At 55.8% G+C, this 24,344-nt stretch overlaps 10 protein-coding genes across 10 annotated transcripts; 8 read left to right on the forward strand and 2 right to left on the reverse strand.

Moving 5' to 3' along the window:
- Positions 1–3,351: 3,351 nt before the first annotated feature.
- Positions 3,352–3,927, forward strand: JKF63_04774 (uncharacterized protein; the record flags this gene model as incomplete). Its single annotated transcript, XM_067900752.1, has 1 exon — positions 3,352–3,927. One exon carries the CDS (start codon positions 3,352–3,354, stop codon positions 3,925–3,927), a length of 576 nt encoding a protein of 191 aa, XP_067756952.1.
- A 745-nt stretch (positions 3,928–4,672) lies between these two features.
- Positions 4,673–5,176, forward strand: JKF63_04775 (uncharacterized protein; the record flags this gene model as incomplete). The annotated part of the gene is made up of 1 exon (XM_067900753.1): positions 4,673–5,176. The coding sequence occupies one exon, from the start codon at positions 4,673–4,675 to the stop codon at positions 5,174–5,176; it is 504 nt and encodes a 167-aa protein (XP_067756953.1).
- Positions 5,177–6,404: 1,228 nt separating this feature from the next.
- Positions 6,405–7,505, forward strand: JKF63_04776 (uncharacterized protein; the record flags this gene model as incomplete). The annotated part of the gene is made up of 1 exon (XM_067900754.1): positions 6,405–7,505. One exon carries the CDS (start codon positions 6,405–6,407, stop codon positions 7,503–7,505), a length of 1,101 nt encoding a protein of 366 aa, XP_067756954.1.
- A 783-nt stretch (positions 7,506–8,288) lies between these two features.
- On the forward strand, positions 8,289–9,869 carry JKF63_04777 (uncharacterized protein; the record flags this gene model as incomplete). The annotated part of the gene is made up of 1 exon (XM_067900755.1): positions 8,289–9,869. The coding sequence occupies one exon, from the start codon at positions 8,289–8,291 to the stop codon at positions 9,867–9,869; it is 1,581 nt and encodes a 526-aa protein (XP_067756955.1).
- A 966-nt stretch (positions 9,870–10,835) lies between these two features.
- Positions 10,836–11,486, forward strand: JKF63_04778 (uncharacterized protein; the record flags this gene model as incomplete). Its single annotated transcript, XM_067900756.1, has 1 exon — positions 10,836–11,486. The coding sequence occupies one exon, from the start codon at positions 10,836–10,838 to the stop codon at positions 11,484–11,486; it is 651 nt and encodes a 216-aa protein (XP_067756956.1).
- A 747-nt stretch (positions 11,487–12,233) lies between these two features.
- On the forward strand, positions 12,234–13,046 carry JKF63_04779 (uncharacterized protein; the record flags this gene model as incomplete). The annotated part of the gene is made up of 1 exon (XM_067900757.1): positions 12,234–13,046. The coding sequence occupies one exon, from the start codon at positions 12,234–12,236 to the stop codon at positions 13,044–13,046; it is 813 nt and encodes a 270-aa protein (XP_067756957.1).
- A 2,126-nt stretch (positions 13,047–15,172) lies between these two features.
- On the forward strand, positions 15,173–15,547 carry JKF63_04780 (uncharacterized protein; the record flags this gene model as incomplete). The annotated part of the gene is made up of 1 exon (XM_067900758.1): positions 15,173–15,547. One exon carries the CDS (start codon positions 15,173–15,175, stop codon positions 15,545–15,547), a length of 375 nt encoding a protein of 124 aa, XP_067756958.1.
- Positions 15,548–16,378: 831 nt separating this feature from the next.
- On the forward strand, positions 16,379–16,870 carry JKF63_04781 (uncharacterized protein; the record flags this gene model as incomplete). The annotated part of the gene is made up of 1 exon (XM_067900759.1): positions 16,379–16,870. One exon carries the CDS (start codon positions 16,379–16,381, stop codon positions 16,868–16,870), a length of 492 nt encoding a protein of 163 aa, XP_067756959.1.
- Positions 16,871–22,902: 6,032 nt separating this feature from the next.
- On the reverse strand, positions 22,903–23,106 carry JKF63_04784 (uncharacterized protein; the record flags this gene model as incomplete). The annotated part of the gene is made up of 1 exon (XM_067900760.1): positions 22,903–23,106. One exon carries the CDS (start codon positions 23,104–23,106, stop codon positions 22,903–22,905), a length of 204 nt encoding a protein of 67 aa, XP_067756960.1.
- Positions 23,107–23,670: 564 nt separating this feature from the next.
- On the reverse strand, positions 23,671–24,027 carry JKF63_04785 (uncharacterized protein; the record flags this gene model as incomplete). Its single annotated transcript, XM_067900761.1, has 1 exon — positions 23,671–24,027. The coding sequence occupies one exon, from the start codon at positions 24,025–24,027 to the stop codon at positions 23,671–23,673; it is 357 nt and encodes a 118-aa protein (XP_067756961.1).
- Positions 24,028–24,344: the final 317 nt, after the last annotated feature.

Raw genomic sequence — 24,344 nt, forward strand, 5'->3', positions numbered from 1 at the left:
TGTTCGTGCGCGAGTGCGTCGCGCGCACCCGCAACCCCCTCCCCCCCTCCTTCTCTTCTTTCTTGCGCGCGAATGATGATGCGTGTATTCTGCAATGCGGACCCGACTGACGAGGAACAATACTACTACTATGACTATTGGCATCTGACGCTGTGCGCTGCTGCGTGGTGTTTGAGTGTGTGTGTGTGTGCTGACCCCCAAAGACGGGCCTGGGCCATGGTAAAGAGAAGCCGAGGGGCTGCTCGCGGTGGGCCGGTGTGGAGCGTACTGCGCAACCATGTGAGGCACGCTGCGGCCTGCGAGGCGGTGGGTGCTGCTGGTGCTGCGCGATGGGGTTCGAATGCGCTGGGTGACACCGGTTTGCCCGAGCGTGGGAAACGCCCCAAAGAACCCCTGCTGGCAGTTGCGTTTGTGCTTCGCGGCTATGATTTGAAATGAGAATATCTTTGCTACAGGTGATGTGCGCTGCTGCGCGCGAGATGACCTTACTGTTTCCAATCTCCAACCAAGATCAATGAGCTGCGCATGGCTGCGTGGTGCCGTGGTCGTTTCCGCTTCCGTGTCTCTTTTTTTCTCCCTCTCTGTGCGTGTGTGTGTGTGTGTGCGCGCGGCACATGATTACGATCAAGGACATCCGAGTCAAAACCAAATTCACTGTCTGAATCCAGCAGCTGTTGATTGTGTCCCCCGTGTCTGAGCTGTCGCCGCGCCAGCCGCACTGTTCGTGCGCGAGTGCGTCGCGCGCACCCGCAACCCCCTCCCCCCCTCCTTCTCTTCTTTCTTGCGCGCGAATGATGATGCGTGTATTCTGCAATGCGGACCCGACTGACGAGGAACAATACTACTACTATGACTATTGGCATCTGACGCTGTGCGCTGCTGCGTGGTGTTTGAGTGTGTGTGTGTGTGCTGACCCCCAAAGACGGGCCTGGGCCATGGTAAAGAGAAGCCGAGGGGCTGCTCGCGGTGGGCCGGTGTGGAGCGTACTGCGCAACCATGTGAGGCACGCTGCGGCCTGCGAGGCGGTGGGTGCTGCTGGTGCTGCGCGATGGGGTTCGAATGCGCTGGGTGACACCGGTTTGCCCGAGCGTGGGAAACGCCCCAAAGAACCCCTGCTGGCAGTTGCGTTTGTGCTTCGCGGCTATGATTTGAAATGAGAATATCTTTGCTACAGGTGATGTGCGCTGCTGCGCGCGAGATGACCTTACTGTTTCCAATCTCCAACCAAGATCAATGAGCTGCGCATGGCTGCGTGGTGCCGTGGTCGTTTCCGCTTCCGTGTCTCTTTTTTTCTCTCTCTCTCTCTCTGTGCGTGTGTGTGTGTGCGGCACATGATTACGATCAAGGACATCCGAGTCAAAACCAAATTCACTGTCTGAATCCAGCAGCTGTTGATTGTGTCCCCCGTGTCTGAGCTGTCGCCGCGCCAGCCGCACTGTTCGTGCGCGAGTGCGTCGCGCGCACCCGCAACCCCCTCCCCCTCCTTCTCTTCTTTCTTGCGCGCGAATGATGATGCGTGTATTCTGCAATGCGGACCCGACTGACGAGGAACAATACTACTACTATGACTATTGGCATCTGACGCTGTGCGCTGCTGCGTGGTGTTTGAGTGTGTGTGTGTGTGCTGACCCCCAAAGACGGGCCTGGGCCATGGTAAAGAGAAGCCGAGGGGCTGCTCGCGGTGGGCCGGTGTGGAGCGTACTGCGCAACCATGTGAGGCACGCTGCGGCCTGCGAGGCGGCGGGTGCTGCTGGTGCTGCGCGATGGGGTTCGAATGCGCTGGGTGACACCGGTTTGCCCGAGCGTGGGAAACGCCCCAAAGAACCCCTGCTGGCAGTTGCGTTTGTGCTTCGCGGCTATGATTTGAAATGAGAATATCTTTGCTACAGGTGATGTGCGCTGCTGCGCGCGAGATGACCTTACTGTTTCCAATCTCCAACCAAGATCAATGAGCTGCGCATGGCTGCGTGGTGCCGTGTTCGTTTCCGCTTCCGTGTCTCCTTTTTTCTCTCTCTCTCTGTGCGTGTGTGTGTGTGTGTGCGCGCGGCACATGATTACGATCAAGGACATCCGAGTCAAAACCAAATTCACTGTCTGAATCCAGCAGCTGTTGATTGTGTCCCCCGTGTCTGAGCTGTCGCCGCGCCAGCCGCACTGTTCGTGCGCGAGTGCGTCGCGCGCACCCGCAACCCCCTCCCCCTCCTTCTCTTCTTTCTTGCGCGCGAATGATGATGCGTGTATTCTGCAATGCGGACCCGACTGACGAGGAACAATACTACTACTATGACTATTGGCATCTGACGCTGTGCGCTGCTGCGTGGTGTTTGAGTGTGTGTGTGTGTGCTGACCCCCAAAGACGGGCCTGGGCCATGGTAAAGAGAAGCCGAGGGGCTGCTCGCGGTGGGCCGGTGTGGAGCGTACTGCACAACCATGTGAGGCACGCTGCGGCCTGCGAGGCGGTGGGTGCTGCTGGTGCACAAGGGAGAGTATTTAACTGGCATTGTTTTTTTTCGCGTGTTGTGCTGTATACCGACGGTAATCTCCATAAAGTAACAAACAGGTGAATGCGATTCGCGGGCGGATAAGACCTCTTTTTCCATCTCTCGGATGTGCTGCGGCAGCGGCCGCGCTCTGTGACCCTGATCTGTCGCTTCTTCTGTTATCGTGTTCCACGCGTGAGCTGTGAGAACGAGGTTGTCTCCTGCGTTGCCTACAAAGAGCCGACTCGGATGCGTCTGCGGACACTGGCAGCCGCACAGCTCACTATTGGCGGAAAGGCTCACGTGCTTTTTTTTGAGCTTTCTCGTTGCCGCAGTGTTTCTGTTGCCATAGCGAATCAATGATCAAGACTGTCGCCGTTTCAAGGCTGATACGAGCGCGAATGTTTTTACTCTCTCTCTCTCTCTCTCTCACTTTCTGTGTTTGTGTACAACTCCTTTTTTTGCCTGTGCCGTAGAGACGCTCTGTTTCCTCACTTCTCCCCTTTCCGCGGTGTTGTGACGGTCCTTTGTGTGTAATATGTGGATCCAGTCGCATTCATCTGTTTGTGAGTTTTCGCTGAACTGTTTCGAGTACACTCGAGGTGCATTAGAGTAGAGTGAAAGAGGGCTGAGGGTGTACCGGAGGTGGGGGTGGGGGGCGCCGTTCGTCTTTAGAGCTGCGCATTTCTTGCGAAGAAATATATATAAATATATATATATGTGCCCATACACACATACACGCATATATATTTTTTGAAAAAAAATCGTGAAAGGAAAGTGACTCGCACCACTGTTTTTCCTGGGCTTGTACCATTTTTTCAACGTTTTTCTTCTCATATCCATCCAGATGGATAGTGGAGGTTTGCGGATGATGGAGCGGGACGCGCGCGTGGTACAGCTGCAGAGTACTGCAGGGGCACTCAGTATCGAGCTCTATGATAATTTTTGCGCCGACTCATTCTGGCAGCTCGCAAGCAGTGGCCAGCTGCGGCGGCTCAAGTTTAATCAGCTGTTGGCCGGCTTCGCGCTACTCGGTGAGGTGGACCCGGCACAGGGACACTCAGCGACAGTGGACGAGGTGGATAAAGCGGCCCGAAGCTCAAGTGGACTTGTGCTAAGACACGTCGGTGCAGGCCTGCTGAGCTGCAGCCCGACTGTCGGTGCGGTGACCGCCAGCCGCTTTCTCATCACACTCTCCCCTCAACCTCGACTCGATGAAACCCACGTTGTGTTTGGCCGTGTATACTCGGGCCTTCAGACCGTCGAGCAGATTTCTCACATGCAGGTGAACGCTGACTTTGTCCTTTATGCTCCTGTCACGGTTGTCAAGTGTAGCTTAGCGGTGCTCCCGAGAGTTGCCGCACCGAAAGGCTCAGGTGAAGTGACACATGCGTCATGTGTTGTCAAGTCACAGTCTCGTCCAAGCATTCTGGCCTCGCTGGAGTAACCCCCCCCCCCCTCCCCCCTCCCCGGCACCACCGACTCTCAAAGACGCATTAATGGGGGGTCTCAGCTGCTGTACAGGGCTGCACACCCACCTTTCGCCTTCCCTCGCTCGCTTTATTCGCGCACTCTTGCGATTGCATGGCCACGCCCGCGCCAGCGTCAGCGGCGGTATTTTTGTTCTCAGTACTTCCAATGTGGAAAAATATAACAGAAACATGAACACAACGTACATCACACATGAGTGAGCACGGCACACCATTGATCAAACACGAGGGACGAGTGGGCTTGGTAGCCTCGTGCGCATTTGTGTGTGTTAGATCTCGCACATTCTCGCGCATGAGCACCCTCGAGGGCGATGTGCAGCATAAACTCAGCTGGAAATGAAGGCCCTCAATATTCATGAAACGCATATCTTTTATGTATGGAAGCGTCTCTCTTAGTTTCCCGTCATCTTTCCCCCCTTTTTCCCCTGTCGTGACTTTACTTCCTACTCGCTCACTTCGGCGTTCTCGGCTGTTGCACATCTCCCCTCCCCCCTCCCCACGCTCGGCCCACCGTGTGTGTGTGTGTGTGTTTCGTATACCTCTCTCTCATTACCCTTTTACCTATCTGTGTACCTCTTTGCTGTAAATCACCACGCCTCCTCGTGTGTTACTTCACCTGTTTTACTCTACAGAAAGTTTGTTGTTTTGTACTCAATACTTCACGCCCCCCCACCGTTGCGCGCGTGCTTCCTCCATTTGATCATGTCGACCGCCAAGTCTTGCGACCCCGAGGCGTTTCTCTTCGGCATGATCGGGGCTGCCGTTTCCCTTTCTTTGTCAAATGTTGGTGCCGCTTTTGGTACGGCCAAGGCCGGTGTTGCGGTGGCACAGCTAGGCATCGTGCAGCCCACCCGCGTGATGCGTGGTATTGTGCCGGTGGTGATGGCAGGCATCCTTGGCATATATGGTCTTATCGTCTCCGTGATTATCTGTAACAGCATGAAGCTGAGTGGGTACCCATTGTTTTCCGGTTACATGCACCTCGGGGCAGGGCTGGCGGCTGGGTTTGCCTCCCTCGGGGCAGGGTATGCCATTGGCATCGTTGGCGACATCTGCTGCTACGCCTACGCCAAGACCGAGAAGATCTTCGTCCCAATGATTCTGATGCTCATTTTTGCAGAGGCACTGGGTCTATTCGGCCTCATCATAGCGCTTCTCATGAACAATAAGGCGAACTCTGCGATCGGGGCTTGCGCTACTCACTAAGGTTGCGCACACCTCACATTTTTCTTTCCACTGTTAGAGGCTCATCTCTTTTCTTTGGAATTGTTGCCCCCCCCCCCCTTTTCTGTTACCGGGGTGTGCATCTCACAATCCACGGACAGAAGAGTCTCAGGCGTTTAAGGCGATGAGATACTCAGCGGAGTTGAGAGGCAACCGCGTTCCCCTGGTCGGAGTGTTTTTCCCCTCTGTTTGTTGGTTCTATGACGTGTGCCCCTCTGCAGTGCGCGTTTGTGTTTTGTTTTTGTTGGTGAAATCGCGATGCGAAGTTGTTGTTTTTCCCCGATCAGAGAGGGAGGGGGACACACACACATACACACATACACACACACAGCTACACCTACAAGTTCATGGAATTCCTACGCGTGTGTTTGGTCGGCTGGTTTCTCCCATCTGTGCGGGAGGGAAAAAAAACTCTCAATGCCCGCTTCTCTTAATACCACTCGGTCACCCTCTGCATTTCTCCTCCTTTACGTGCTCGGTAGCTCTCCTCTTGCCCCCCCCCCCCCTCCCCCTAGTTTAGGGGGAGGGGAGCGCGATGGGGCCGTCTCTCTCTCTTTTGCTCGCTAGCTCATGGTTTTACATGCCAAACCCAGACATGCGCACGCGGGAATCTGCGCTGGTGGGCTGGTGGGTGGGTGGGTGGGGTCTCACTGTTGTTCCGGTTGCGCTCGTTGTATCTGTGGCGACTCGGTCGCCTTTATTTTTCCAAACTCCGAAACCAAAGTGACACCTCCAACAAACAGTGAAATGTAAAGCACGCCTGACACCCCTCTCATCTACGTCACCTCAACGCCCCATTAGGGAGAGAACGGCAGGGGAGACAGGCAGCGCGAAGCATGAGGGGACCGCGACCCTGCCAGTGTGCATCCGTGCTTATGAGCGCCACGCTACGACATTGTTCTTTTTTTTTGCCTGTCATTTTGCTTCTCATCTCTCCTAGTTTCTCGTCTACCACTCCAGCACCGACGCACACACATATCCATCACCAGTCCAGACTGAGATCTTCACACACACACACACTCCTACGGAAAGCGCAACAGTTTTTCTGGGCCTGCTGCCACATTGCCGTCAAGCACCCACGAGCTGTGGAACGACAGCGCCAACGGACAACAACGGGTGTTGGCGCGTACTCTGGCACTCACGCATTTCACACACGTGGGCTTCTTTTCAGCGTAGTAAATTCGACCGTAAGTCTTCTTCGTGAGCTATCATGTGGGCGGAAGCGTATCGTGCATCTTGTGCGGAGGTGTCTGCTGATGTGCGGGAGGACGTTAGCAGCAGCGGCGCAACTGGAGAGATAGTGGCCCGGGGCAACTCCTTCCACAACTTCAAGAACCGCTTGTCTGACATCGACGTGAAGGCGATTTTGACGGCGCTCCGAATGTGCCCTGGCCTTTCTGCGCTTTACCTTCCTTACAACAACATCTCGGACGAGGGGGGGGTACTCCTCGGCAAGGCGCTCGGACACCAGCTTGATAGCATCATCACGCTTGACGTGCAGCACAACTCACTCGGTAAGGAGGCAGGTGTGGCAATCGCACAAGGGCTCCAGCGGAACGTCTCTCTCTGCCATTTGACGCTTGCGGGCAATCCACTTGGCGGTCATTGCAGCGCGGCGCTCGGCGCCGCCCTGCGGCAAAACATGAGCCTTACAGTGCTCGATCTCTTCAACACCAACATGGACATCCGGTCGCTCGTGCAGGTTGTCCGTTCCCTGGAGGTGAACAAAGGGCTTTCTTCGCTCAACATCGGGCGGCCACTCCTCAATGGCGTTGGTGAGGTGGAGTGCGTCGTGAATCATCTTTCTATTGCTCTTCAGAGCAACACCACACTGGAGGAGTTGCACATGGCATACTTCGGTCTCGTTGATGACAACCTGCAGACTTTGGTATTGGCGCTCTGCGGATCGGCAGTCACGACCCTCTCCATTAAAGGCAACAAGCTGTCACAGGACGCCGGCCAGCTGCTGGCACGTCTCCTGGACCGCCGACACGACTTTCGCAGTCTCGATGCTAGCTGCAATCGCCTGCGCGACACCGGCGCGCAGGCGCTTGCGAAAGGGTTGGCGCATCACCCGCAGCTGCGGTCTCTCGGGATTGAGAACTGCACCATGGGTGAGTGTGGCCTGGTGTCGATTCTCGACAGCCTTAAAAGTTGCGCGATGCTGCGACGACTGACGCTGTGGGGGAATGATATCACGCCGGGTGTGGCTTCTGCGCTCACGGCGACCTTTTTTGACCTGTGCGAAGTGGATCACATTGACGTCGGCGTCGAAGAGCAGGACGGGCAGCTGGTAGCCTACCGTGCCTGACGAAGAGATGCACTTGCGCAGTTGGTGATGTACACTATTACGACCAGGATGAACAGCTTGTTTGCTTCAGTCCCGTTCCACGGAAGCTCGAAATAAAGAGGGATGATTGGGAGTAAGGGGGAGAGGGAGATCGGCGTGTTACTGTGTTGATGCAGGGTGACTCCCCACTGGGTTTCACGATTTACACAGTGTGCGACTGACTGGGGCCAACCCCCCAACCCCACCTCCCGTCGCGTTATGTGCCGACTACGTGCCCCTCTTGTCTCGCTCTGTCTAGAATATGTGCGGCCTTCTTGCAGCGCTTCAGCCGCTACCCCAGCACCCCTGTGGGCGTACTGAGGAGGAATGAGGTGCCCTTTGCCTGGCCATGCGCTAAAGTGCATGCAGCGGGGGAGGGGGGGGGGAAGAGAGGGCCTCTTACACACGCCCCACTCCCCCAGGCGCGCCCATGTTCCTCCGGCACTGTACATCTTTTACTACGTTTGGCCCATCTCCACGCTTGCATCTCGCCCCCCTCCCTCCCTCCCTCCTCCTCCCCTCTCTTCCCCACTACTCTACTCCCCTTTTCATCTCATGAATGGATTAAAAAGGGAGGACCGTACTCACACACTCGCGAACATATCGCTTCACTCAACATCCCCGCCACCAGCGTTTCTCCTCCATATATCCGCACCCCGTTTCCACAGTGGCTCTCCCCCTCCCTCCCTCCCTTCTTCCTCTCTCAGCCTCCTTTTTCCTTCTTATTTTTGACGGGGAAAGAGGGGAGGGAGAAGGAGGCAGACGATGCCACTGCCCAGTCAAAACCAACTGTACGGCTACTACGTGGCGCGGTGTGGTCATCACAGGGTGCTCAGACCTCATCGGGCTGTGCTGGCGCTGTTAGAAGAGGATGCTGCCTCGCACGCAAAGCGGCTCGCTCGCGAAGCGGCGGCGCGAATCGTGAGTGTGGCTGACTTGGAGGAAATCGAGGACAGAGCCGAGGCCGAGGCGCGGGCACGTGACCGGGCAGCTGTCATTCCCCTCTCGAAGATGCGCACGTTCCGGTTAGCTGAGCCCGAAGGAAAGGCTGCTCTCTCTCCCCTCTACGTGGGTGCACGCGGTCTCCTGCCTATACTGGACTTGATTGCGGAGCTTCCTCTCCTCGAAAAAGTAGATCTGTCGAATCTGGCGTCCTTGTACGACAACGACACCTTCGCCGGTTCAACGCAAGGTAGCGTGTCAGGCAATGACGTAGTGGATCACCTGTGCAGCATTCTTCCGCGCCTGCGAGCTCTGCGTGTCCTCGACTTGGGCGGCCAGCAGCTGGGCAGCATCGCAGCCGCCCGTCTCCTGGAAGCCATCAAATCCCTGCCTTCCGTGACATATGTGAACTTTGACACTACAGACGTCGACCCGTGTCTTGTCCGTGCCTTCCAGCAGATCCTGGAAGAGCGCCAACTGCGCCCTTGCCCTCAAGTGCCCTCTTCCCACGCGTTGGCAAAGGCCTATGAGGTTCCATCCTATATCAAAGCGCTTCCTTTGCTGGATCAGAAAACTCTTCGCGAGCAGCAGCTGCTGCGTGCACTACTTTGCGAGGACGCGAACTTCACGGTTGCGGTGACGGAGGAAGAGATGGACGACATGGTGCTCACAGCACGCGTGATAAGCACGACTGAGGCAATCTTTCGCTGCGGGGACAACGGTATCCGCGGAGATGGCCAGTATCTGTTCATCCTCAAGAGCGGCTCGTTGCGTGTGTACGCTGACCTTGAAGGCTTTGTACTGTCACGCGGCGACTACTTTGGTGACGCGTACCCCTCGGTGTTGCCTCCGTGCGCGCGGCTGGTTGAAGAGGAACGGGGTGTGGTGTACGCCATACCACTTTGTTCATGTACCGTTTTGTTGGCTTGCTGGGCCGCTCGCCTGGCAGCAGCGTGGCCGTGGCTGCGCCAGACTCCAGTAATGCAGCCTGTAGGGCTGTGGTCATCCATGCGGGCGTGCACGTGCAGCGAGCTTGTCACGTTAGATCCCACGGACACCGTTGAGGAGGCGGGTGTGCACGGAGAGGCGATCTATGTGGTGTGCGACGGCTCCTTTTACGCTCTCGATGTCCGCGAGGGCGAGTCCGCATGCTTCAACGCTCGAAGCGTGCGGAGTGTGTTTAGCCGCTTCGACGTATTTGGTGTCGAGTCACTCATCGCCCGCAAGCGCCAAAGCTCTGTTCGTGTAAAAGCAGGAAAAGAAAAGGACGCTCTTTACCGCGTCGTCGCTGTGCGAGGTTGCGGCGTGCGAGTGCTTCACCGCCAACTGCGTCCCGTTTTTGTAGCGCTGGCTGGTAGCTACTCGCTGCACGAGGACCTCCGCGCTGGTGGTACCTCAGAGTGAAGAGCTGCGATGGTCTCTCTGGAGGGACCCTGGTAAACCCTGTGGGCCGCCACTGATTTCTCTTTCCATCAAAAAGGGGGGTTCTCTACTCGGATGTACAATAGCGGCGCTCAACTTTTTGCGGCCGTACCCCCCTCCTCCTCCTCCTCCTCCCCCCCCCCCCCCCCCATTTCGTGCGTCTGTGTGTTGTCTGTGGGGTGGGGGGGGTGGGGGTGGGGGTTCATATATTTGTGACGCCGCTTATAACAACGCGACCGACATTTCTCACCCGTTCCGTTACCACTCGCAATCGTGGGGAGAGGAGGCGGCACGAGTGGTGGTGCTGGTCGGTGTGCGTATACCCACCAATACAAAAGAAAAATATGAAGAAAGAAAATGTAGACGCAGTTACTCACAAAGTCCGCACAGGCCTTGTCTTGAATCATTGCCATCTGAAGAGCAAGGGACGGACACGGTGTTCAAATATGGCGCTCATTCGTTTGGAGTGTTCATGCGAGCGCACTGCCTTTTCATCTATGTTCTGCGTTGACACAGCCACATGGACGGCGTCAATACACGGATCTCTTTGCGGTTCCTCTCGCAGTGGGGTTTTCAAGTGCTGCTACATCCCTTCCCTCTGGTTGTGCCTCTCTCCTTCCCCGCCGCCACCGCCGCCGCTACTTAAACCACCATGATTGTTTCCGATGACGTATTTATCACGGTCATACTGTCTTCCGTGGGACTCGTTTTTGGTCTATGGTGCACCTGTCCGAATCGGCCTCTCTATGGCGTTATCCTCGAGAGCACCTCCGCACCCCCCCCTCCTCCTCCTCCTCCCTCCGTTGCCGTCTTTTCTATTCGGTGACAAGCACCGGTCAGTGAAGTGCAGACAGCGCTGCGAGCAGAGTAGTGGAGGAGGTGTAGTGCACATAGTCGAGCACACACACACACACAATTCTTAACGGGGAAGTATTCGCGCTCGCAGCGATGGGTGGGAGGTCCTCCAAGGAGCGGTCGGGGACCGTTTTGCAGACGCCTGCACTCACCCCAGAGGCAGTAGACACCCTATGCAGAGAGGCCTATGCGGCGGGCGTGTCCGACTCGGACATGTATCATACGTCACGTCGTGAGGTGATTCGACAAGAAGATATGATGGCAGGAATTGGCGCGTGCTTGCTTAGTGGATGGGTTGCGTACGTGTACGGTCGTACGACGGGTGTGCGGATGGCCGAGGACGCCGCGACGTTGCGCTTTGATGTGCAGCAGGGGCTACTCGACAAAGCGAGCAAAGAGCTGGCCCTGAAAATGGAAGAGAATCACAGTCTCATTGCCGTTCGACAAGAGCAGGATATCGTTATCGCAAAGCAACGCGACGAGCTACAGCGTGCGGCACAGCAACGCCGTGCTATGCAGCAGGCAATCAACGCCTTTCGTCGCCGCAACGCATCTGTGCAGCGGCAATTGCGGGGCCTCGAGTCCTCACTGGTGGCACTTCAACGTCAGATTTTTGTTAGTATGGCTGGCGCCGGTCTCACCCTGCTGGGGGTGATTTGGGCGACAAGACCTCTGCGCAAGGGTCTTGAGCCATATCCCCCGGTTGCGGCTGCATCAGTAGCGGTAGAGGCGACATCATCCTAATTCTCGGTGGTGTTAATGGAGGTCGAGGAGGAGGTGAAGTCGTGGTGAGCTACGGACGTACTCGCCTCGTGCGGACGTCAGTGCGATGGGGAGACGAAGCGCAGTGCAGTGTGGGCAGGCTCGTTTCCACAAATGAGGTGCATGTTTCTGTTCTTGAGGCAGACACATGAATCCATGGAGCGACTGTTGGTCACTGTATGTGCGTCTGAGCTCTTCCCTCAACTCCCCCCCCCTCCACACACACGCACACATTTGCGGCTTCGTTCTCATCCTCTTCCTCATTTTCCACTTTCCGTGAAGAATGTCGCTCCTGTTCAAATCCACAAGACAATCTAACAGAGAGGACTCCTATAAAATCGGAGGATCTCGCCTCCTTTCTCTCTGCACCTGCACCCGCCCTCGGTGCTTTCACCGCGTGCGCTGTGCCGCCTTTCATCTGAACCCTTTGTCGCCTCTCTGCGTGTGTGTTGCAATCGCTGTCACATCCACACACATACACACACCCTTCCTTTCGCCCCTTCCCCTTCCCCCCTCCTTCCCTCTTTCGATGTGTGTATGTGTGTAAAGCAGGGTGTGCTGATGAGAGGAATAGACAGGTCACAGATCAATACTCCTTCTTTTCTGCTCTTCTTCTTTGTGAGTTGCGTTTGCTGTTCCTCAAATCTCTACGTTTACCCTCTCCTGCGCACGCTCTTTTGGCTCTTCAGCTGTCGCTGCATATAGCACAGAGAAATTCACAACGTGCTGATGGAGCACAACAAGGTTCCTGTCGTTGCAGCTGAAGTGTCTGCTGAGGGGACGTTGCGCATTGAGAATTATCCTCGCCATGCGTCACTAGTGCGACGTGTCTACCGCCTCCGCGACGCGTGCGCGGCACTCCAACTTAGCCTCCTGGCATGCGAATACTATTGCCGCAATGCGCCATCTACGGTTGCAACGTATATGGAGGCCGGCGCTTCGGATCTCGTGAAGGACGTGCTCATCGTCCACGGCGCACCCTCTTCATCTTCACCCACCGGGGTCTCTTCTTCTGACACTATCGCAACGTCCCCTGCATCGTGGTTCTGCATTGGTCCCGAGGCGGGTGGGGGCGGACATGCATATCTGCTGCTTCCTACCTACGCAGATTACTTCTATGATTATACGATGTACTGGGCTCGGATCGCGTACTCGGAGATGGCGCGTCAGTACGTCGGCTTCTGCCTCATCGCCAAATTGCTAACCGTTGGTGGTGGTTGGGCCTCACTTCACCGCGCCGACAGGTCCCTCGTATGCGCGTTGCAGCTCTATGCTGTTGCGAAGTCCGTGTACGACGATGAAGTTGTGCACAAGTGCCGTCTTTTTGTGGGTTGGGCGTATCTATGGAACAGCAATCCCACCAAGGCACTCGAAGTGTTTCGTGCAGAGCTGGCCGCGGCTCGGCAGCGTGGCCACACGCTTCATGAAAGGCGTTGCCTGCACGCAATCGAGAATGCAAAGCGCAATCCCCGTCTAGCCCCTGGAGGGAAACACACAGGCCGATACCAGTTGGTGGACATTTGGTCGGGCACGCTCAACTAACGCAGGTGCGCCTTCCCCACTCACTCGAGCTCTCCCGCCCCTCTTATTCCCTTGCTAATGCTGAACAGCTTTTTGTAGTTTCAATGTTCGGGATACCTACGAGCTACTGGGCCTGGTGCTATGAGCTGATGCTGATTTGGGTGGGGCTACTGCACGGCGTTGCGTGACGGCTATTTGGCGCCGTGCACGCCTCTGTAGCACTCATAGAACAGAAGAACTCTTCACAGAAAATCGACCGTACTTCACCCAACCTTCACTGTCTACTGTCCCGAGGGGGAAAAGTTGAACCCCGCTGAGGGATGCACCGCGAGGCAACCGCTAGAATAAGAGCGGCTCCAAGTGTGGGCTTGCGGTGTGAGGGTGCGTAGGGTTGGGGACAGGGACATTTTATTCAGACGACTGAGTCGGCCTTGCTGTAGCACGTATTTGATGCTGATTTATCCCACGCGATGAGTTCTTGTCAGGCTGGGGTTGTGTGTAGAGGGTCGCGAGCGCATTTATGCTGTATGGGGCGATATTGCCACATTGAGGAGGGCTCAACCTATCGTTTTTCATGCGGCCTAGGCGATTGAGCTCCTCCGTCGATTTCTATTTTTTTTTCCCCTGGGCGTATGGAGTCTGTCTTCACATCCATGTCTTATTGAGAGAAGGTTGGAAGCTGCATTGCCATGAGTTTGGGGATGCTGCCGCGGCTTCGTGGCGAGTTGTAGCCAACAATTAAGTAACGAAGGTGTCGGCCTGGTTGGGACCTCAGTAAAATTTATACACAGAGATGGAGGGGGAGGGGTGGAGGCACAAGCAGGGTTTATATGTTTCACTGACTTTTCGCGGTGTGACTGGCAATGCAGCCGCTTTAGAAGGTGATACGCTACGCCTATTCGAGGAACGGTGCCTGACTGGAATCGAGTCGAACGGTACGTATGGGGATGCCTGGACGCCAGCACCGTCGATGGCGCAGACGCTTTGCTCACAGTAGGTCGAAGGAGGGAGTCTCTGTGTTCGTCGAGTAACTCACGACCCCGTGGATTCAATGGTTTGGGCACAGATCGTCCATATCGCTGGTAGTCCTTTCATTTGAGATGCGCAGGTATTAGCTCAACAGTGTGGTTGAAGGCATTGGCCGTGACTTGAAGTTTGAAACTCAGCTCAGGTGGATGAATGGCCTTTTGCGCATTAATTTGGCAGCAACGCAGTTCATCCCGGCGTTTGTGGACACCTCGATGGAGCAGACACGCGCTCCAATGGGGGCTTAGGCTGTTGTAACAGATGGCACTGTGATCACGGAGTCAGCGTCCTCCTCGAATTAGCGTTATTGGAGAACATATCCCCTTTTTGCATCGACAAATACGTTGGAGAGTCCTGCGGGGAGGAGGAGAGATGCCTGGGCCGTACCGAATGCACTGGAAAAGGCGCACATGAGGGTCCTCGTAATGTGAAGCTGTGAAAAGACCGCTTTGGGGGCGAACGTGAGTGAGTACCACGTCTCCTGCCTCTGCACTTTTCTTCTTACCTCCCTGTCGAGCCACTACAATGCCCAGGTAGCACGGCTCTCAGCCTAGACCAGAGCAGCCCCCCCCCCTGTTGGTTTCCCTCGCTGTCGTGAGGGCGCCATGGTCTCTCCCTTCTTCAGTTGGGATTCGCTCGGAGTGTGGCATACCCTCCCCCCTCTGCGGTTGCTCATATTTTACTTCCCACTCTCGGAAAGGCTGCATCTGGCATCCTTATCTCTTTCGAGTTGTGATGCCGTCCAACTTTCTCCATCTTTGTCTCCCCGGTCTCGTGGCCCCCTTTTTTTTCATTTAAGCGGTGCTCTACCACCGCGTTTGTGCGTCTGTGCTCTTGTTTTAGTCCGTACAATTGTGGGGGTGCCTCGGCCCAGCATAGACCTAAGTATACGAGCACACCGTAGGGCGGGGGAGAGAGAGAAGTCATCAAAGCACACCACCTCCACGCCATTCCAACTCGAACTCTGTGCGCCTGCGTTTCCAGAGGCAGATTTTGTGCATCACTCACCCTTCCTGATTGTCTGTCAGTCCATCCCGTGCTGACTTGCCTTCCTCTTCCTGTTCCCGGCTTCACCGTATTGGACAGACCCTCTTTTTTTTTCATATTGATTGTAGCTCAGGATGAGCAGTGCTGCCGCGTTGCATCCTATACCTCGCAGCATTGCGCCAGACCAGGAGCTGGCTGTTCTCAAGCTTATACTCGATTTATGCAGTCTAGGCGATGTGGAGGGCGGCAAGAAGGTGCGACGGCGAGTGCGCGAGGCGCTGCTGAAGAGCAACGACGATTCTGAGGCGATGAACAGAGTGGATGAGATCATTCGTCGAGGTAAGCGCACACAAAGTAAGTTAGATGGAACTTACGAGGAGCGCCAGCGGCGAAAGCGCGAGCGACGTGAACAGGAATTGGCGGCGGCGTCACGCCTTGTCGACATCGAGGCAGGGAGTGGTGAAGACTCGGAGGGGTCGGCCTCCACAGAGGACGGCGATGTGGAATAACGGGTGCGTTGTGCCACAATACCCGATGCACATCGCTGCATATATTGAATTAACGCGTCTTCTTTCTTCTGAGAGGATCTCCCCCCTCACGACAGTAGAGTGATGGGGGGGGGGCGGTTCTTTGTGGATGCTGCACTTGTATTAAAGTGTGCGCCTCTTTGGCGCTGTGCACAACTCTTTGCGACGCGGCGTTGTCGAAATGGAATGACGTCTCCCGTCACGTGAGGGACAAGGCGATGTGGGGGTACAGGAGGGGGGGGGGAATAGGTCTCACACATCAACACGCACGTCCAAAGTCTTGAGCACGAGTTTTTATGTCACAGCATACTTGAAAAGACCAAAGGCTTTGTTCCCCAACAGTTCGGTGAGATGAAGCTTATCGCCACCCTCTTCAAGGTGCTCTCTTCATTGCGGGGTTCCGTTGAGGCTTTCGCCATGTACATGTCAGCGCCTGACTCGTTGGTAGTGCACCCGTTATGCTATGAGTGACGGCACGGGTATCTAGATGAGGAAAGGATGGCTGCAATACGCACGAGCCCACGCGATAATGCACACAAGTTTGCCTGTATGCGTTTGTGCGTATACGCACCTCCTCCCTCCTTTTTCCCATTTCGTGCTCACTTTTCGTTTCCTGTGTCTCTTCACCTCTTCCTTCATCCTCGCTTCCCCACTCGCCATTCCACACAGATTTTGTTCGCCCTCGTACGACAATCGCTGCCTTGTTCCCCCTCCCTACACACACACACACACACACACACAAAATTTTTCTTTTTACGCCGGTGGCCTAAAACGTTTTGAACACTTCGTCTTTTCGCTACCGCCATATCGACCATGCCGGGTACTGTCGAGGCCAATTTGAAGAAGTTGGGTATCACCCTTCCTGCTCCTGCCGCCCCTGCGGCCAGCTATGTGCCGTTCACCGTCGTCGGCAACATGGTTTACATCTCCGGCCAACTGCCCAAGAATGACAATGGAGAGATGATCGTTGGCACGCTCGGTGCCCCGCTGACGGTAGAGGAGGGGAAGAACGCCGCAGTGCGCTGTGGCATACATTTGATCGCTCAGATGAAGGCTGCCGCTGACGGCAACCTTGACAGGGTGAAAAAGATTGTCATGGTGCGCTGCTACGTCAACTCGGCTAACAACTTTCATGAACACCCCTTCGTGGCGAACGGTTGTTCTGAGCTCCTCGTAAGCGTGTTCGGTGAAAAGGTTGGTCGCCATGCTCGCTGCGCTTTCGGAGCTGCGCAGCTGCCGTTCAACGCGGCTGTGGAGATTGAGGCTCAGATCGAGCTCGAGAGTGAGGCACAGTGCTCCCTGTAAAGGTCGCCTTTGATGACGCCAGTGACGGCCGGCGAGAGCAGGTCGGCGAGCAAGGGGGGGGGGGAGCGTAGCCGTTGATGGCTCAACTCGGCCACCGCCTTCCGTAAACGGGTGATGCCGGGGTTGTGCATATTTTCGACCTTCAGTTCATCAGTTCTGTAAATTGTTTTGTCTTTTATCTTTTTCGCCCCCCCCCCCCGGAATATGTGTGCTGTATTTATCGAATGAGTCCGCAGCCAGAAGAAGTACATGAATGGGTACGTCTTCCCTCACACATTAGTCACGTACCTGCGGTCATCTCATGCTGGCTCACCAAGTCATGAATGGTGACTCCTGTCGACAGTTCTGTCCCCTATGGACTCCATGCGTCTCTGGGCGCTTCTGCACAGCGACGCGCGACCGACCGACCCCCCCAAAAAAAAAAAAAGCCTGGCGGCATCGTCACACCGCCACATAATGCATGACTCTCAGCTCTGCGAACTCTTTTATTTTATTTGCTTTTTCACTTGTTTTTTTTTTCTTTTATTCGCGGTTTTTTTTTTCTCCTCTTCCTCTTCGCTGCAGCACGGTTACTCCGTTCTTTTCGTTCACGCGCACTGCGTTGCTTCTTCCCTTGACCCCCATAGATGAGGTTCTGTGGTGAATGAGCTGTGTGCTTTTGGGGTACGAGGGAGCCTGTGACGGACTACGTCATATGCGAGTTATGCCTGTGTGTTGGTAGCACCAGAAATGAAAACAAAAAGAAAATGAACCCAGTCAATATTTCAAATATTCGGAGATCGATGAATATGGCGTCGAAGCTGTCTTTTTTTGCTAGTCTCTTCCTCCCCCCCCCTCCGCACATCTCGTGGCCGCGTCTTGTCGGACCCGACAAAAGGGGGAGGGAGGGGGGTGGAGTACAAGACGACATCAACCGAAGAGAACCGTCGACTGAAGTCTATGGAACAAAAGGGAAATGAACACAAGATGAGACAAAAATATTTGAAAACCCCCAAAATGATAAAAAGGGAGGAGGGAGAGGCCACGACGACGTGTCTTTTGTGTGTGTGTGGGGGGGGGGCGGAGAGGTGCCGGAGAGGTGTGAAACGTCCGCGAATCGTCATCGATGTCGTCTATTCCACAGTCACTCGTTTGGTGTCAAGTCTTGGCAACGGTCTTACCCGAGCGCGCGATCCGTGAGAATAGTGGGAGGGAGCGGAGCATTTTGTTCGGCACTCCCTTCTGCCTCTATGCTGCCCTCGTTTACATCCAAGGGGTTTTTGCCCCCCCCCCCCCCCACTGCCACTTGGAGGGAGTATCACACTGGTGCACACCTTCGCACTTGAAACAGAGGTACAACGTCTAAAAAGGCAACAAAGAGGCTCCAGTGATCTCGACACGGAGAGTACGAAAGGCGATAAAATCCGCCACTTCATTTGCAACTTTTGCACTCCATTTCTCCGTCGAGTGCGGATGCGGATTTCAGCACATGCCCACACGTCCGCCTCCACACACATACACACAGTCGATATTAACTTTCTGTGATTTGCTGATCTCCGTGCAGACGTATTCAGTTTTCGGCTTCCTGTCACTCGCCTCTTTTTCTCCTTGTTTTATATTCGACTTACTCCTTCCCCCACCCCTTCTCACCTCCTGCCGCTCTCTCTCTCTATACTCCTCTTCCTCGGCTTCTTGCTTTGGAGGTGCATGCGTGACACACACACATCGGTCTTTGCGCCGTGTAAGCGTCTCTCGTTTGTTTCATGTTTTTTTTCTGGTCAGGAATTCCCCTTCCCTCATCAAATTTCTTGTATCCGCACAGTCAATAGGTTGTTTTATAACCACTAGTGTTCAGCCAGGTACTTCTTGTCTCCCCTGATTTCACCCAAGCCGCTGTGCTGTGCTACCACGAGCTGATTAAGGGGAAAAAAACATCAAAGAAACGGTTGACGGGAGAGTGAAAAGTAGCACCTTCAGGTGGCAAGAGGCCGATCGAAGTGCGTCGTTTGCCGCTGTGAACACAACTCACACTTCTGTCGAAGCTTTAAGTCTTCAAACTTCATCGCTCTTCTCCCCCCCCCCCTCCCCCCCCACACACACGCATCGCTTCATAATTTGAACGGCAAGCTTCCATCACCTGCGCGCCATACGTCTTCACGCCAGCCGTCTGTATACGAAAACACACTTGAGTGGGAGATCAAACAAAACACACACAATAAGTTCCCCTCTTGACGTGTCCCCTGTTGTTGCTTTAGTGTACCGGGGTGATCTCAATCGGCCCCTTCGTTTTTTTTTTCCGTGGAGTGACTACTTCCCTCGCGTGTGAATACGTGCCTCACTGTTGAGGTGTCTGCATGCTGTCATTATTTTCCTTTCTCCCCCCCTTTTTTCTCGTTTGGTCGGCTCTAAGTGTCGATGTTTTTTTTTTGTTGAAAGTCATGTAATAAAGTCACGATTCACAGTGTATTTGTGTGTTTGTTTCTCTACATTTTTTTTTGTATTGTCGTGCTTTATGATTGTACAGCCTTATTCGACTGTGCCAGGCGACTTTACTCTTCCTTTTGTGCATTGCTGATTCCTCTGTATGTGTTCTGCGGGTGCACGTGTGTGTGTGCGTGCTTGTGGCTTTCTCCGGCCGAGTCCATCTCCGGGATATCAAGTTGCTTCGTATCACCCCCAGGGCGATGACTGCACAGAAGGACCACTACAACTAAGGCAAACGTCAAGTAGGTAAAAAAAGAAAAAAACAAGGTAGCTTGTTCTACTTGTACGTTTGTGTGTGTGTGTGTGTGACTCCCCTCCCGTTTTTCGATTTCGTTTTTTTTTTTCGTTTCACTGCGTTGTGTTTTTTTTGGGTAGTTTACACCGTCGCGATCGATACGTTCGGCACGCGAGGGGGGTGAAGAGGGTGGGCGGACGTATCTCGGATAGACGCACCTTCGTATACCCACTCACGAGGATATTCGTTCAAAAAGGGGGAAAAGAAAGCACTTGGTTTATCGACTCAGGAAAAACAGGGTGGGTCCGCATTGGTCGTTGCGGTCCTCGTTCAACTTTGTGTTTCCTCTTCTATCCCCCCAGTCTCTCCTCTCTGCAGCCTCTATTGCAATGGTGCGCGAGGGCATCGACGAGGACCTGCCAACGGAAATGGAGTGGGCGCGGCCGTCCGCGCCACCGCCGCTGCGGCGACCCCATCACCAGTCAGATCCACTGCACAACTATCGCAATGATCACTTGGTACTGCAAGAGCGTCTGGCGGAGTTGTGGGGACCCGAGGCTCCATACACACCTGTGCGCGAGGAGACGTCGTCGTGGTTCCAGCGCTACTACTATGGATGGGTGTACGAGTTGGTGCTGCTTGCGGCGAATGAGAAGCTCACGCGCGAGGTGCTGCCCCGGCTGAGGAGAGATGTGCGCGCGCACGAGTGTGGACTTCGCCTGTCGCGTGCTGTGCAGGCTGCAATGTACGACCGGAACGCGTGGAATTGCCTGATTGGAACGGAGGTCGTGAGCACGCTGGACGCTGCGAGCCGCGGCGTGCTGCGGTGGGTTGGCGTGCCGCAGCAGGGCGGGTACACGCAGATGATGGCTGGTGTGGAGTGGAGCGTGCCGCCGGCTGCGCGCACCGCTGCGAGGTCCGACAGCAGCGCTGTGTCGCCGTTCTTCGACGGCGTTGTACACGGCGAGCACCTGTTCACGCCTGAGCAGAGTGGTATGTCAACGCTGGAGGAGGTTGCAAAACTGAAGTTGGACTTGGCAAGCCACGGTGGCGTTGTGGAGATCCCCACCCCCAAACGCCCGAATCTCACACGCCTATTGGCCTTCAGGTTGCCCTACTACCTTTGGATGCAGATCCCTTTTTTGTTTGTGGCTGTCATCTGCAGCACCTCATTGCCCAGCTTGTTGCGGGCATTTGTTGCATTTTTGAATGATGACCCAAGCACCCAAACGTGGGGCCGCGGCCTTGGCCTTGTGGCGGGCATGTTCATTTTGCAGGCGACGCAGAGTTTGTGCATGCAGCGGTACAACTTTATCAGTCTACAGTGCGGGATGCAGTACCGCTCGGCGCTGAACGCGCTCATATTTGAAAAGTGTATGATCATTTCTAGCAAATCATCGTCGAAGCCAGAGATGAACACCGGTCGTGTCATTAATATGGTGAGCACCGATGTTGAACGGGTGTACTTCTTCATGCTCTTTTGCATGTATATTTGGAGCAGCCCGATGGTGCTACTTCTTGCGGTTGTGCAACTCTTTCGGTTGGTCGGCTGGTGCGCCGTTACCGCCATTTTCTTTTTCCTTATGACTATTCCCTTGAACATCATCCTCATGGGTATCCAGATGCGGGCACGCCGAGACATCACCAAGGTCGTTGATGCTCGCGTCCAGGCAACCAATGAGCTCTTGTCTGGAATCCGCATCGCCAAGTTCATGACGTGGGAGCCGCGCTTCATCGCAAACATCGAGGCAAAACGCAAGGTGGAACTCTCGTACTTGAAACAAATTCAGGACATGCGCGTCGCAACGTCCTTCATCAATAATGCGGCGCCAATTTGTATGATCGCCCTCGTCTTCACTGTGTACTCCTCCACCGGTCACGAGTTGACGCCCATCGTTGTGTTCCCCACTATTGCGCTGCTCGGCATTCTCCGTCAACCGTTCCAGCAAATCCCGTGGGTGCTTACGATGGCGGTGCAGTTCGTCGTTTCTATTGCGAGAATCGCAACATTCCTGGAGTGCGACAACGCTTGCTGCTCCAATGTGCATGACATAGAAGAGTACCTCAGGGAGCAGCGGGAGCACAGCACTGCATGCCAGCTCGCAGCTGTGCTCGAGGGCGTGGACTTGACTGCGTTTGTGCCCGTGAAGCTGCCGTTTGCGCCCAAGGTGAGGATGCCGTTTGTGTCTCGCGCGCTGCGGATGCTGTGCTGCGGGAGCTGCCGGCCAGCTAAGCGGCACCCTGCGCCGACGAGTGTGGCCGAGGAAGTGTGCGTGGGGTCACCGTCGTCTGCGTCGCCACCCGGTGGCGGCAGCGGCGGGAAGGGCAGGCTCGGCGCGGATGAATTCTTCGAGCTTGTGCCGAAGGTGCTGCTGTGCGACGTGTCTGTCGGCATCCCGCGCGGGAAGCTGACGGTTCTGCTGGGTGCGACCGGGAGCGGGAAGTCGACGCTGCTGCAGTCGCTGCTGTCACAGTTCGAGATCAGCAAGGGCCGCGTATGGGCGGAGCGCAGCATCGCGTACGTGCCACAGCAGGCGTGGATAATGAACGCGACGGTGCGGGAAAACATCCTGTTCTTTGACGAGGAGGACCCCACGCGGCTGGCGGACGCGGTGCGTGTGAGCCAGCTGGAGGCGGACCTTGCGCTGCTGGGCGGGGGGCTGGAGACGGAGATCGGGGAGAAGGGCGTGAACCTGAGCGGCGGGCAGAAGGCGCGTGTGAGCCTCGCGCGTGCGGTGTACGCGGACCGGGACGTGTACCTGCTGGATGACCCGCTGTCTGCGCTGGACGCGCACGTTGGCGAGCGAGTTGTGACGGAGTGCGTGCTTGGCGCGCTGGCGACGAAGACACGCGTGCTTGCGACGCACCAGATGCACGTTGTGCCGAAGGCGGACTACGTCGTGGCGCTTGTCGGCGGGCGTGTGCAGTTCAGCGGAAGCAGCGCGGACTTCATGCAGACGCAGCTTCACCGAGATATTGTTACCGGTTGTGAGGTGAGGATCCATAACGCAGAAAAGTCCGAGTCTGGGCCGGAGGGGGAGGGGCAGTCGATAGCGGTTGTGCTCGGTGAGGGTGTTAGCAAGTCCCAGAAAAATACGGAGGAGTGCGGCGCCGCTACGGGCGATGTCGTGGTCGCCCCCCTTATGATCGAAGAGGAGAAAGCGGCCGGTGGGGTTCCGTGGCTGACTTACATGGACTTTTTCGGGTACTGTGGCGGCTTGCATGTCGCGGTCACGATCGTGCTGGTGTTTTGCGTATCAGAGATGATCACAGTCTCCAGCAGCATCTGGCTGTCAAGGTGGAGTACAAAGAAGGAGGGCGAGAGCGATTCTAGTTACCTCACCGTGTATCTGCTGCTGGTGCTTCTTGGCAGCTCTGTATATCCGTTCCGCTTTATCGTGTTATACAAGGCGATGCGTCGCGGGGGTAGTAGGATGCACCGTGCTATTCTCCGAGCTGTGGCGGCAGGCACGATGGAATTCTTTGACCGAACGCCACTGGGACGGTTGTTGAACCGCTTCTCTCGCGACATCGACATCCTGGACAATGGTCTTCAGATGTCCTCCATCGCCTTTTTGGAGCGCCTCTTCTCCATATCTGCTGCGATGATGGTCACTGGCTACTCGCAGCTGTTCGTAATGGTTGCACTTGTTCCCTGTGGGTATATTTACTATCGTCTGATGATCTTCTTCAACTCTGCCAACCGCGAGATCCGGAGGCAGACAAGTCTCGTGAAGACACCCGTCTTCACTTTGCTGACGGAGCTCACGCAGGGCCTCGCCACCATCACGGCGTACGGGAAGACAAAAGTACTGATGGCGGAGGCACTCGAACGACTTGACGTTGTTCACTCTTGTGGGAACTTGGAGAATGCGGTTAACCGATGGTTGGCCGTGCGTATCGAACTACTCAGCAACATAATCGTCACTTGCATTGCGCTTGTCGGCGTCATCAGAATATGCGTTCACTCTACGCATGTTGACATCGGCCTAATCTCCCTCTCTCTCACTATGGCGATGCAAACAACCGGCGACCTCAACTGGTTGGTGCGCACAACAGCCAACATCGAGGCGGACATGAACAGCGTGGAGCGCATCCTGCACTACATTCGCGAAGTGCCACAGGAGCCCATGCCGGAGCTTGACGCGGAGGTGGACGAGCTGGAGAAGCGGACGGGGACGGCGGTGGACGCGACGGGGAGCGTCGTGATCGAGTCTGCGTGCCCGACGACGACCGCGCCGCACACCGTGGAGGCTGGGTCGCTGGTGTTCGAGGACGTATATATGCGGTACCGCGAGGGGCTGCCGCTTGTGCTGCGCGGTGTGAGCTTCGCGATTGCGCCGCGCGAAAAGGTGGGCATTGTTGGGCGGACGGGGAGTGGGAAGTCGACGCTGCTGCTGACGTTCCTGCGGATGGTGGATGTGTGCGGCGGTGTGATCCGCGTGAACGGGGGCGACATGGGGACGTACGGGCTGCGCGAGTTGCGCCGGAAGTTCTCGATGATCCCGCAGGACCCCGTGTTGTTCGACGGGTCTGTGCGGCTGAACGTGGACCCGTTCCTGGAGGCGTCGTCCGCGGAGGTGTGGGCTGCGCTGGAGCTTGTGGGGCTGCGCGAGCGCGTTGCGTCGGAGGGCGAGGGGATCGACAGCCGTGTGCTGGAGGGTGGGTCCAACTACAGCGTTGGGCAGCGGCAGCTGATGTGCATGGCGCGCGCGCTGCTGAAGAGGGGGAGCGGGTTCATCTTGATGGACGAGGCGACGGCGAACATCGACCCGG

The sequence above is a fragment of the Porcisia hertigi genome, chromosome 23, assembly GCF_017918235.1.
Source record: "Porcisia hertigi strain C119 chromosome 23, whole genome shotgun sequence".
Lineage (NCBI taxonomy): Eukaryota > Euglenozoa > Kinetoplastea > Trypanosomatida > Trypanosomatidae > Porcisia > Porcisia hertigi.